This window comes from Epinephelus fuscoguttatus, linkage group LG12 (genome assembly GCF_011397635.1).
Source record: "Epinephelus fuscoguttatus linkage group LG12, E.fuscoguttatus.final_Chr_v1".
Lineage (NCBI taxonomy): Eukaryota > Metazoa > Chordata > Actinopteri > Perciformes > Serranidae > Epinephelus > Epinephelus fuscoguttatus.
This window is the reverse complement of record NC_064763.1, coordinates 31,669,213-31,682,770: the sequence shown is the minus strand read 5'-3', so window position 1 is coordinate 31,682,770 and position 13,558 is coordinate 31,669,213. Positions and strand designations below refer to the sequence as shown.

At 39.7% G+C, this 13,558-nt stretch overlaps 1 protein-coding gene across 1 annotated transcript in view; it reads right to left on the bottom strand.

Annotated features, from left to right (window-relative positions):
- Nucleotides 1-7,991: 7,991 nt before the first annotated feature.
- crebrf (creb3 regulatory factor) overlaps nt 7,992-13,558 on the bottom strand; it is a 28,098-nt gene continuing 22,531 nt past the window's right edge. The window contains exon 10 of the mRNA XM_049591279.1: nt 7,992-12,847. Coding sequence (XP_049447236.1) covers nt 12,729-12,847 — 119 coding nt within the window. The 3' untranslated portion in view covers nt 7,992-12,728. The remainder of the gene's footprint in view (nt 12,848-13,558) is intronic.

The window sequence follows — 13,558 nt, the reverse complement described above, 5'->3', positions numbered from 1 at the left end:
CTCCTGGGTTAGGATTCCTTCATTGTTCATTGTTCAGGAGATTTTTACTGGGAGCTGAATAAACTGCAGAGGTCCCTTCATCTCCAAAACAAACGCACCAGATGATAAAAACCAGTAAAACCACTGAACGAAGAATTTTCATGTTACGCATCAGTGTTTTTCCAACGCTGTTTGGCACATTGCAGAGAGGCCTAGGTCCTGCTAATGTGTGCTCCTTTTTTCTCCGATAATTTAAGAACCAGACATTCAAGACAGTTTTCGACGAATTATCAGCCTAGTTTCCCTCTTCTCCACTCTTCTCCAAAACAAACGGATCCAGTGATTTTTCATGGTAAAAACACTGAATAAAGCAGTTTGACATTAAAACTAGGCTTACCACCTCAAACCAGTCAAGTTTTGGTTACAGTTTGCATCCATGTCTGTCCAGACTCATATGTAGCCATGACAGAAGACATATGCTTCACATATGGATGTCACTGCAAGATAGAAATTCTAAAACACTTCACACACATCTCCCCCCTCAGTCTCACCAATTCATTATGTGACCAAATGTGTCCCCTTCTGTTCCTGAGATATGGCGTTAGGTAGCAGCCAGAAAAGGCTGGCCAACAAAGTTATGGCCAACATGTTTAGTTAGGTCACAGTGACCTTGACAGCCAAAATATTTTTCAGGGTGATTATACACTAAGGTAAAACATACTTATCATATTCCATTCCAGCAAATACATCCCCCTACATCCCACACACTGGACCTTTAAAATATTTGTATAAATCAGTATGAACACTGGATCTTGTGCACACAGTTACATTAACCAATCAAACACACAGGAGTCAGGATGGGGTGCTAATGGTTTTATTATTTTGATATTAAAATCAATAAACATAATCAGACTATTGTGGTTACAAGCAGAGCTGTGGTACCAACTCCCGGCTGATACAACAGAGAAAGAATGATTTAAAAAATAAGAAAGAAAAAGAAAAAGAGAGAGGCACAATAACACAACAGAGATTCGGGGCAGGTGTCCGCAGGATGTCGAGCAGCCAGAGACGAAAACTGTCAGAAGCTCTGAACCAGAATGAGTCGTTACAGTACAAACCAAACAAACAAAACAAAAAAAAACATCTTTTAAATTTCCATTCCTGTGCATAAAGCCACCCACTGTGCCTCCAAAGAAAAGAAAATACAATGAAAAACAAAACGTTAGATAAAACAAAAGTAAAAACCCAGCACGACATTTATTACACAACATAAATATAACAACTGTCAAGATATTGTATTCGAACAGGCATATATGTGAACTACAAATATAGACGTCATTGCTAAAGAGAGGATCAAGTTAGTTTCAGCAGGATACACTTTCTGCAGGTTTTGCTTCTTTATGAAATTATAATCACCAAGAGATCTATTATAGTGCACTTAGCAATGAAGTACAGCCTTCCTACTGAGACTGGGGAGAGGAACACACACAGGACTAACTACAGAAAGATCCCATGCTGTTGATCTAGTCAAATAAGTTACCATACAGACCAGAAGCATCATAACAATGGCATGTAGCTGTGGAGCTCAGGGTGACCGATACTTCCCACATCCTCTACATGTTTGGACTTGTATGGATTTCCTATGAAATCGTCTTACTGTCTGTCTTTATTATCAAAATTGAAAAATAAAAGAAACAGAACTTATACTTCATTATAAACATTTTCTGTTTGTTAAATGTCTCTCGCGCCATGCATTTTGGCAAATCTGGAAGGAGATGTAAATCACTGCAGTGTTGGATGATGACGTGTGTAGATATGGAAACAGGGGTTTTTTGTTTGTTTTTTTTATTATCGAGGGTGGGTTGTTTGCTTTAATAAGATCAGTCTGCAGAAGAGGAAATGACTCCCTACCCCCGATCATTCATTGCAGGGGAGGGTGAGGGGTCTCTGCCCACCAGCCTTTAGTGGCCCCTGGCTAATCTCAGGAGCTCCCTGACAAGACAACTGCGAACCAAAGCCCTTCTGAAAAAAGAAAAGCACCCAGAAGGGGGCGGAACATCTCTGGTGCAGTGGTGAAGTTTTCCCAGAAAACTAATCAAATGTTCAAATTTCCCCACCAAAGTTAGAGAGAGCAGGCGAGCCGACTCCTAACCTGAGCTCCAAGGCTGTGGAGCACCCGGACCTCGGTCCAGAGTCATGACAAAAGAGGAGCTGTGTCAAGGAGAGGTTAACATTGCTGACTCGATGAGTCCTAACTGCCTTGGCACCAATAGTATTAGAATTTCCTGAAAATGTAGCAACGCCTGAAAATGTAGTAAGATTTGCACTTAACCTCATTGAAAATATAATAAAAGAAGATGGCTAATATAACACAAGCGAGCTATGAAGTCAATTCAATCTCCACAAAATGTTCTGAGTCAACAGTGACTGAGTGACTCCTTTGCCTCATCTGATTTGTGGAAATCTCTCCATTCAAAAGGGGTTTCAATTTAAATTTGAAATTAGATTTTTTTTAAAAAAAGTTGACCTTAGTACTTAAGCAGATTTAAAAGTAGAAACTGACTTAAATTCTCTTGCATCCCCATGGATTATGATGGGGAATGGATTTTTCTAATTTCAAAGAGGGGCCTGACAAAAAAGTTTGAGAACCACTACTTTGACTTAAGTATAATGTCTGGGTACTTTTTACACACGTGGTGAATGATTTCCTAATAAGGCGAAATTAGCATCACTTTGTGTTGCAAATGGTGCTTTCAAATATCTGTGAGAGCACAGGCTAATTGTTTTGGCATGCGTGAAAAAAAATGCCGCAACTCCAGAGGGGCCGTCAAGACAATAAGGCTGATTTGAAAAATTATAGTTAAATTCCCAATAATGTATTATGGTATTACATTATCAGTACAAATGTTATTACAATATCAATCCAGACATTTTATGACATTACTGGTGACGTTATTGCGTTGTTGGATTCTATCACACTTTCGATGAAGTTGAGTGCAAATTTTGTTTCATTTTCAGGCTTTATCACATTTTTGGAAAATTATAACTCTGTTTGGTGCTATACGCCTCAAACCTCCAATGTCAAAACGCTGCATGGGCTTCACAGACAACTATTACTCAAAGTCATAATGAAACTGCAGTTCTTGTTTCCTTTAAGTGATGTTAGGGCAGAACATAGTGCAGAGAAAGTATAAAGTAATAGGTTAGCAAGGACAGGAAGACAAGAACACAGAAATAAGCCATAATGTGTGGTATTTTTATGTAATTTCACTTTTCAAGTTATTCTGATGACATATTGTAAGTTTTGTTTATAGAAAAAAAATGTTTTGCTCATTTAAAACTCCGGTGAAAGTGCGTCTACACAAACCAGTCCTGTGCTAATCTAAACTAAGCTAAGATGCTTGCTGTAGATTTATATTCACTGTACAGACACGAGTGGCAACAACCTTTTCGTCTGCCAACAATTAGTAAATTTGATCTCCTTTAAGTATTCATCTTGCTGTCAAAAAAAGGTCAAAAAGTCAAAGTGCCTTTATTGTCATTATATTGAGAACAATACAACGAAATTTAAAAGTGCTGCTCTGTTAGGTGCGATAATTGCTGCACTCATGTATCTGTCTATGTAGTTTTTTGTAAATCAATTTTTAACCTGATTTATGTCTTTCACTGATTTGTCTTTCTATTGTTGTTTAAGTTGTTTAATAATCTGATGACACATTCTCTGCCATGTAATTTAACACTACTTAATTAATTGCATCTCCTCTATAAATTAAATTTGTAGCGTATGATGAGGTCATATTAATGATAAATCATGAGCGCATGTAATAAGATTTCTACGTAAAAACACAAGAAAACATATGTTGTAATTATCACGTACTAATTGCCAAATAGTTTCCGTTTTCATTGTGACTTTGATTCATGTCTGTGAACCTCATGTGACTCCTAATGAAGCCTGCTTCTGTGGAAAAGCTAGTAAAAAGTCTTGATTCAACAAATTGTCTCCTCACATGTTAATTTACAGGACAAAACAAATAAATATCAAAGAAATGGTATGAACACTTGGATCAGGGAAAAAAGGCAATAAAATATAATTTAGGGAATAAAAATTCAAACGTGCAAACATTTGACAGAGTCAGAGCATAAATATCAAACCATAATATTAATTAATAAAAAAAGGTTTAAACATACAAGCAGGACAACGGCCATATAAAGATACAACATTCATGATCTTTTCTGGATCCTGACGACAAGAGTCTCCCTCTGTGTTCCAAACAAAATATCTAACAGGAAGTAGCACAACAGGAAAAAAGCTCTGCCAGACACTCACGTCTGTCTGTATGATCCTGCTGAGGAAGACTAGTCTACATTCATCAGCAAAGCAGCAGCAGCAGAGTTATACCTCGCTATGTCAGCATACAGCAGTGCAGCAGTCAGAAACACAAGACTGACCGGAGTCATCAACAGAAGGAATAATATGGCTAATACAGCTTTTTAACACAGCCATGTTAGCACCCAGCCACTGACAGATTAGCACCACAGTTTACCTCCATGCTCAGTTTGTCGCTTCATTCGCAACCTGCGACTCAGTGCCAACACACTGACTTCAAGGAGGGTCTGGCACTTCATAATAGCAAAGTTAAGAAACGGAAAGTTCTGTTTTATGCTTTTTTCTTTTGTTTTTCTCGAAAAAGGTCTCTAGAGGCAGCAACACGGTGCTCCATGTCAAAACCACAGAAGAAGAAGAAGAAGAAGAAGGATGCATTGTAATTGACTAGGTAAAAAGCAGGCCCAAGTCTCCCTCTGCCTTAGACACAGTGGAAGTTTGCTCTTCTCTACACGGACACACCAGCGGTGATAGCAGCAGCAGCCAATACAGAAAACACAATAACATGGCGTAGTGGGCAGAGAAAGAGTTCAAAACGGAACCAGGTTTCCCAAAACAACTGCAATTTAGTTTATAAGTTCTCATTTATGCTCTTCTCTAGTAATACTTCGACAGGGAAATCCTTCGCAGGGTGAAACAGCTCTCATCTGCTGTTAAAGGCGGTTAGAAAATGTTTTGATTCAGGTTTTAAAATGAGGTTCATTTGCTTTTTGTACTTCAAGTTTAGGTTTTGGGAAACCCAGCCCCTTGTTTCTGTAGGGAAACCCCCTCCAGACTGAAAAAGGTGCAGATTTGTGTTCTCATATATTTGATTAAGGCACCTGGTTCAGCAGGCATCATATTCAAAAACCAAGTGCATGGTGAGTAACACTGTTGGTCTTTTGACTGTCGTAGGAAAAAAGGTGTTGAAAACAAAAAACGGGGTGTGTGGTAATAATAAACGGTAATTGTGTCATGGACACTCGAAATCAAAAACTTAAGTCTCTTTGTGCTCATTCAATAGCAGCAAGTGTGAAATCATTCGACTGACAGTGCAGTGAGTGAACTTTGTGATGATGGAGACCGTTGATTGGCCAAATTATTTCCCAATCTGCGAAGAACTCCAGACGTCACTTGATTCTCTCAGTGCTACACGGGAAATCGGCATGCAGAAACATCATTCCCACAGCATTTCTTTATGTCACAGAGTACATTTCTGTATGCATCTACTTTACACAGGGAAAAATGTGGAGGGTCGTAAGCATACAGCCTCTGAAGATGAGGTGTTTTTACAAGCAACGAGGGCAGCCCACATGGGTCCAAACAAGACAGGAAACATTTGAAATGCCCCGAAAGGAACTCAAAACCAGACTCTGAGATCTGACATCACAACCGGCAGGAGGTGAGGTAATTTGTAGTTTTTCTTTGACCAACCCCATTTATTTAGGAAAGAATATTTGGCAACATTCATCTTTAAGATCTGTAATTTCATAATAACATACTGAGAAGTTTCTTGGAAACAGCTATTTCGTGTTTTTTCCCTTATAAAGTTGTTGTGAACCTGTTAGCAAATAGCATCATTCATTTGGAGTCATGTTTCTGGCCATGTGGTGAATTTAAGTCCAATATTTAGTCTCTTTAAGATCTGCTTTTGGTATCTACCAACTCAGCTAAATGCTTCCCTGTGTCCTGGGGTGCCTAAGTGAATTTGATTCACTTAAGCAGTGCTTTTATCATGGTAATCTAAGAGTAACCTGATGGCATATCCATTTCAAGCAAATCAAAGCTGAAGCAAGAAAGCAGAAAATGGCGAATGGTCTGAGGACATGCCATGAATGTATAAAGAGAACGGGATACAGCATTGGAAGCAGGGCCCCGTCCATTCCTACATAAACTCCTCAGTGGCGCATGAAGCCAAAAAAGTTTGACTTGTTAAAAAAATTTGTCAGTCATTGCGATAAAGTCTTTTTGGGCACCACGGCACAGCCAAACCGCCAGAAGAAAATGTTTGCATTGTATGTTACAGTAAACCACAACTTTATGTTATATTTTCACATTTCATACGAATCATATCAATGTTTCTACAGTGACGAAGTATCCAAGCTGACATTGTCATTGGGATGTTGCGGGGATGATGGATGACTGTTTGAATCCAACAAACACCTGCTGCATGTCCAACAGTGTGTGGCACTGATCCTGGGTGTTTTTTACAGACTTGTTTTTCCAGCAGCTTTTTTGCCACTAAACATGGGTGTTTTAAGTCAAAACATGATCTTTTCCTCACCATAACCAAGTTGTTTTTGTGCCTTAACCTAACCAAACCTTCACCACCCACCGCGTTGTGGCAAACAAAGTTTCAGTGTATCTGTCACAAAATAATGTACAAATGTAACGTATTCGTAGTTTTCAGAAACGTAATGTAATGAACTCGGAAGTGGTAATTCCACTTTTGGCCACTATGTCAAATTGGCTTTAAATCTGCTGCTGTTATTGGGCATGAGGCTCTGTTCACCAGCTAATTGCTAACTGTGTCTGTCTGCAAAAACCAGTAAAGTTTCAGGCCTGAAAACCAAAACAAAAAGCTGAAAGATGCTAAAATGCTCAAATGAGATGAGCAGAGCTGCAGAATCTATTCAGTTCTCTGTGGGTTGATTACTACAGGCAACAACCTGTCACTTTACATGAAGTAAATAAATCATTTTTTTAAAAATATATAAATATTGCTTAGGGCAGCTTTAAAGCCAAGTTAAGTATTCACTCATACAATGTCTTCCATATATGTTGAAGCCTTCCTGCTTTGCGCTTTAAGTGAATCAATTATTTTCCCTACAACCAAATAAATAGCTCCTTCCATGAAACTTCTTTGAAAATATTCCAACATTTCAGAAACAATAATAAAGTGTTACCAAATACTACACAAGTTGGATTTATACCAATATTTTAACAATTGAAGGAAATTCCACTTGCTAATTAAATTAAAATAAACAACGTCCTAATGCACCAGAATATGTGCATTAATTTCGCAGTTCTGGTCAATATTTTGTACCTAACAGATGGGATATGGCTCCGCTGTGAGTTTGTGCAGTGGTGTTAAATCCCAGAGTCTGACATTTACACAACAAATAATGGTATGCTTAACAACAGCGATCATACAGCTCAGTAATACAGAAATCATCATTCTGTTGTTCAGAGTAAGAATCAGTGTGAATCTTCCTCTGATTGGTCCAACAGGGACAGTTAGAATCAATGAAAATGATCGGGAGGGGAAGTCCGGTCTGATGACAGTTATTGGGAACAATAATCACGTTATTTGTGAGTGGATCTAAATACAGATGCCATTTAAATTCTTGGATGACTTCTGGGATAACGAAAAGTACTCAGCACCAAGTGACAAACCCCAGTTGGATCACGGCAGGAAATCAGAGTCAAATCCTTTGTGAGAGGAAAATGTTGCAGGTTGTGTATGTTAGAATACCGATCTGGAGAAAGCGGAGAAACTTTGATTATTCTTGTGACAAGTCTGTTGGCCTTTTTTTTCAGTTTGTGTAGAGAGCATTGCACTATATTGATTGACATTGATATTTCATAACACGCACACACACGCACACACACAAAATATTTTGTACAGAGTAAAGAATGGCGACAATAATTGGAATACATAAATATATTTTCTTTTGATTTTATATGTCATCACATATGTCAGATAGAAGAACGATATTACCCTGATTTGCTGAAGAAGAGCTTTATGGATCCACTTAGCTTTTATTGGACAAGAGTAGCACAAAGTTACACACTCTATTAGCTTAATAGTTGACTGTATAGGATTTATGTCATCAGAAATAAAAAGAATAAGGAATAGTTTTACTGGCGTGGATTTTCACTCATTTCCTTGACTGTTAAAATGCCACAGAGTCTCCTGGTTTGAATGTAAAGTTGCACAGCTTGCGCCTATCATGTTAAATGTAAAAACCTGTGAGGACTCTTTCTTGTATCAGCCTCGTGATCGACTACAAAACACAAACGCTCCGCTCTACTGTCGGCCAACCAGCGGCCCTTTAACCACTGTTGACCCCCTGCCAGACCTGGGCAAAACTGTAGCCGAAAAAATGCTTCAAATATTATCCCAAAAGATACAACTGAGCACAAGTAGTTCAAATTTTTTGAAGCTGTTTTTCAGACTTATTTCACCACGTCTGCTACTTCAGTCAAGGTTGTTTTGAGCCTATCAGGCTGAATGGTTTTGTTGTTGTTGACTGTATATTGGCGCAACAATGTCATTAACCTCGGGCACACCCCTTGGCAACTGACATGTCTGCCATGTTATTATTTTTGTTTGTGTGTAAGTGAAAAGTTCAAAAAGGCAATAAGTGTCCGGATTGAGCCTCCATTTGTAACTGGCTTGCCATACAGTACAGTGATATAGTAACTTCCCCTAAGGCGGCCCGGAACAACGTCTTTCAAATGGGCTCTTCCTGGCCGCCCTAGGCTAAACCCCCTCCTCATTAAGTCACAAGTAGAAATCAGTTTACAAATGATAACAATATAGCTCTCTGGAGAAATGTGTCTACACTGTACATCACCCTGAAGAGGAAGCCAAAGCAGAATCAGTTTTTCCATAGGAAACCTCTACTGAAGGCAAATGAATCATGACGCCAAGGGGGTCAGCATCAGGATCAACGTAGGGGCCCTGGAATCAAAACCCTCTTTTTTTTAAGACCACAAACACCCTATCCGCACGGCTCCTGACCAGGAAATAGACCTATCCTGTCAAAACACCAAAAGCCAAGCAATGATACGCACTCATACGACACCTCGCATCATTACATGGCTCCAGAAACACGTAGATCTAGCCCTCGTCAGGTCCTACACCTAATCCCTGCTAGTTTATAGACCTAGCCAAGTCAGGTAATAGACCTATCCTAGCAAGTAGTCGTCAAGTACACTTGCAGCATTCACACCAGGCCTTTTAGCAGCAAATGGAAGAAAAAAATGCTTTTCTTTTTCTTTTTTTTGTGTTTTTTTTTTTCCTTTTTTGGACAAAGTGCTTTTGTTTTCAAACATATAAGATAGAGTATTCTATACATATATCTAACATTTAGAAGATACATATTAACTTATATAGACTATTTACAAAAATGAATCACTACTAAGAAAATAGCTATGGACGGTAGGGGAGAGCAAGTCATTAGGCTACAACTAGACTAAGGAGTCAAATAAGAATCATGGATACTCATCATTCTAGTTTCAGAAAAAAGCACCATTTCTCCCTTTTTAGACGGAACAGAAATCAGTAAAAATATATATATGTAGCACTAGCTGTTATTCAATCACACGATACAGAAAGACCACCATCGTCAGACATCAGAGTTCATTCTGTGAAGGAGCGCCTTCTTCACTTCAAGCTAACCTGAATTCAGCCTCATCAGACGCGTTTGGTTGAATTTTTAAGTTCCCGGGAATGGCGGCGTTTCCCCCGGGGAGGCAGCAGGGAGACAAGCATACAGGCATCATGCATTTCTAAAGGTTGGACATGCTGCCAATTTGTGGCCTGGATACTGTAACTCTGAGTGTTGGTAAATTAAGTTATTCTTAGCGGTCAGGAAGGGTGTGAGCTGAGGACCAAAGGCAAGGCCAGGCAGATAAAAATCCAGCAATGCCACCTCAAAAGGAACAATGCCTCTCCCAGGAAATGCAAAACTCAACCAACTTCATGGTCAACAGAGGGAATACGTGTAGAAATCTGAATGACAATGCGCAGCGCTGAATCCAAATCAGTTTGGGCCAGAATCAAATGGCTTTGGCTTTCTTATGCAAACTGTCCTCACATCTTCACGCTGTTGTCCTCCGAGCTCCTTGCTTTCCTGTCCTCGCTAAAGACAGCATGTCCTCATTCTCTTTATAGACCATTCAAACTAGACCATGGCTTCACTGCATTATGTTTTAAATAAATCCAGTCCTGCTTCTCTGTATTTCCCTCAGCCAGCAAAGGAGACTGAAGAGGTCAAGTGTCGATTCATATATCAAACTATGAGATTGACTGGCTGCTCTTTAAGACCTGTCTCCTCTTTTCCTCCACATCTCCTTCTCTCCTCCCAATGAATACTTCCAAACCAACAGGAAAGCTAGCAGGCAGCTAAAGTACAAAAATATAACAAGAACTTTTTTTTTTTTTTTTTTTTTTGGTTTTTGTGTTTTTTTCCCTCTAACATCTCAATGCAAGGATAGGCTTTTAGAAATGTGTCATGCTTAAAAATGAATCAATTGTCATGAAAAGTGGCATTTCACCATTGATAGATATAGCATTAATGTGTCTATATACAGTACTTTAAAACACAATTCCGTTAATATTCTGTTGATGATGACTAGACCTCTTCTACATACAGAAATCAAACAAGTGACAACAGGAACAAAACATTTTGGTTATTGTTGGTGACATTTTGACAAACAAGCAAAAATGTAACATAGCTTATCTACTCGCGCTCTTGGGTTTTATCCTAGAAAGCGCCATTAAAACAATTAGCATGTGGGGGGTAGGAATCAGTTCAGGAATGAAGTGCTTGCTAAGCAACACATCTACTGGAGAAGCCCACAGACGGGGTTGATTTTCAGATTTTAAAAAAATTCATGAATGTTCCTTTTCTGTACAGAATTGGACCCAAGCTAATTTCACAGTTCTATGAAGTTCCCTGACCCTCCCACATTTCTTACATTCAATACGGCGTCAGGTAAGCTGTGCAAAACCTTACTTTAACTGGCTGGTCGCCATTTCGTTGCATGTGTCTTTGGTACAAAAAACAATCAAAATATAGTGTGCAAATATTTTTTTGTAACTCTAAACGAAAATATCTCTTAACCCTCCCCCGATCCCTAAAGACAAGAGTACCAAAAACCAAAAGTAATCTATTGCAGAGCCCTCCTATATACACAGACTCTGTGGCATCACGCAACGAGAGCTTCCACTTGTTTTATGTACATTCAGAATATCTTTAGACAACTGAAATACACAGCGAACCCCACAAATGTCTCCATCCTCGCACTAACAAACTCCCTCAGTGTAAAGTAGTCCTCTCCTTGGCTGGACCTCAGGGAGCTCTGACCAATCACCTTCTCTCGTTCAGTCCCTCTCACACACTCACTCAGACTTACAGAAACACACACATACATACACAAGGCACAATGAATAGAACTCTGATCAAACACTAGTATGAACACACCAAACTGTTAGCCTGGTCTTCTCTACTGTACAAAAAGGGGAGCCGGTGCCGTTTTTCACTGGGAGACACTTCTATGTACAGTTTCCTAGAGGAGATGGATCACTGTCTATGTCTTCTTCTTCATCACCACCATCATCATTGTCCTCACAGTCTGCTCCCGTTCTGGCAAAAAGCCTGTTTCACCCAGTCCAGTTATAACCAGCACAAGGCTGAAAAGCACCAAACGACATGCACTTCCTCTCCACATGGTCAGCTACCTCATGTTGTTTAAGTTAACATCGTCAAAATTAGCCGATAAGCTTCCTCCTGCCTGCCGCAAACCTCCACCCAGCAGGATGTCTGACGCTTAATCATTTAAGTGTAATTTTAACTTTATCTGCTTTTTTCTTTTGAGCTTTTTTTTGCTAACTCCTACATTTTAACAACAGCAGACCTGATTGGCAAACAGGGGATGGCATGAACATATTTAGGCCTTCAATACAAAATATTTCCTGCCACCCCATAACGCCTCAGAGAACGCTGCTTTTTTTTTTCTCTGCAGCTGTCTTGGCAACCAAAGCTATTATAGTACTTTACTGAGTGGGTCAATTGTAAGAGCTTGGAGTTTAGTTTGTTGCCATGTGAGGCAAGCCTCCTATAGGAAATGATAACTGGAACCTTTTCCAACCTTTGATGGTGTCTGATGTGTAACAATTCTTCCTCTGTCATTACAACCTCAGCAAATTATGTGAAAGTTTTCCAGTGGTTACACTCGTGTGACTGTCTCCATGTCAGCCCTGGAAGCAGACCTCTGTCTGAACCGACCCTACACAACACTATGTTAAACACATCTAATAATCACCAGTGGATTTAGGACGTGCTATTAGCTATACACCTAACCATCCCTTGCTTTAAGAGGCGCTTTTCCCAACAGACGCTCACAATGGGTTGGGAGACAGTGACGCACTGACTCTGCGCACAGCGTGCAGAGACAGTAAGCTAGGGTGTACGCCATACAGGTGCATGGCTAAAACAAGCACACATACATACACACAGGGAGTGGTATGTGTGTTTGTGTGACTAACAATGTGTATGTACTCTGGGTTGGAGGGGCATGCAGAGGGGAGCATAGTTACAATGGGACAGCACGGTGGTAATATCTAGTCCACTTCTCTCAGTGGACCGCGGTTTGTCTAGATTTTGGAGGTGGGGACACGCAGGCCGACCAGTCCGCCAGTGGGATCGCCGCGTCCTGTGTTCTCCAAGATCTTGTTGACGAAGTCTGAAGTCTGCCCAGCAACAGGTGATGCCACTGCACACACAGAAACACATAAAGGGAGATCTTAGACATTAAGGGTGATTTCACACTTTTAGTTTGGTTCAGGAGAAAGACTGATACAGGTAACACTGGTGACAGGTAAATCGTAGATGGGACAGTTTTGGTGATTGTCATCCTGCGTCATCAGGACCCACATGTAGAAGTCAAATTCTGGTGACTGACCGAAGTTTCTGCAGCACTTAAATGCTTCTTAAAGTGTTTATATGCATGTTTTTTGGTGTCACAAAGAGCTCATAGAGAAATATCTGATTGTAAGCATTATTAGTAGACCTTTATCAGCCTACAAATCGATCGCAAGTTATGAATAATGACCAATAAAGACACAGGATGAAAAGAAGGCATCTTGTGCGGTAATGATTCCGGGCTTAATTCTGTGAGATCACTGTCACACCTTTTAATGGACTTAATGAGTTGACGAAGTACACAGAGTCAGTGACAATCACGGCCGTTTTAACAGCTTTATCGTCATAGAAGATACCCATTCTGATATATGTTACCACGGTTACACGTGTGCATTAGTATAAACAGGTTAAAAGCTATACTTGGCCTTTATACAGATCAAATAGAAGATTGTGGACAGATTTCATGATCAGCAAATGGATTTATTAGTAGGTTAGCTTGTGAAATCATTCTAAAATCACATATATACTATCAGAATTAGTTAATTTTCTTTCACAACACAAA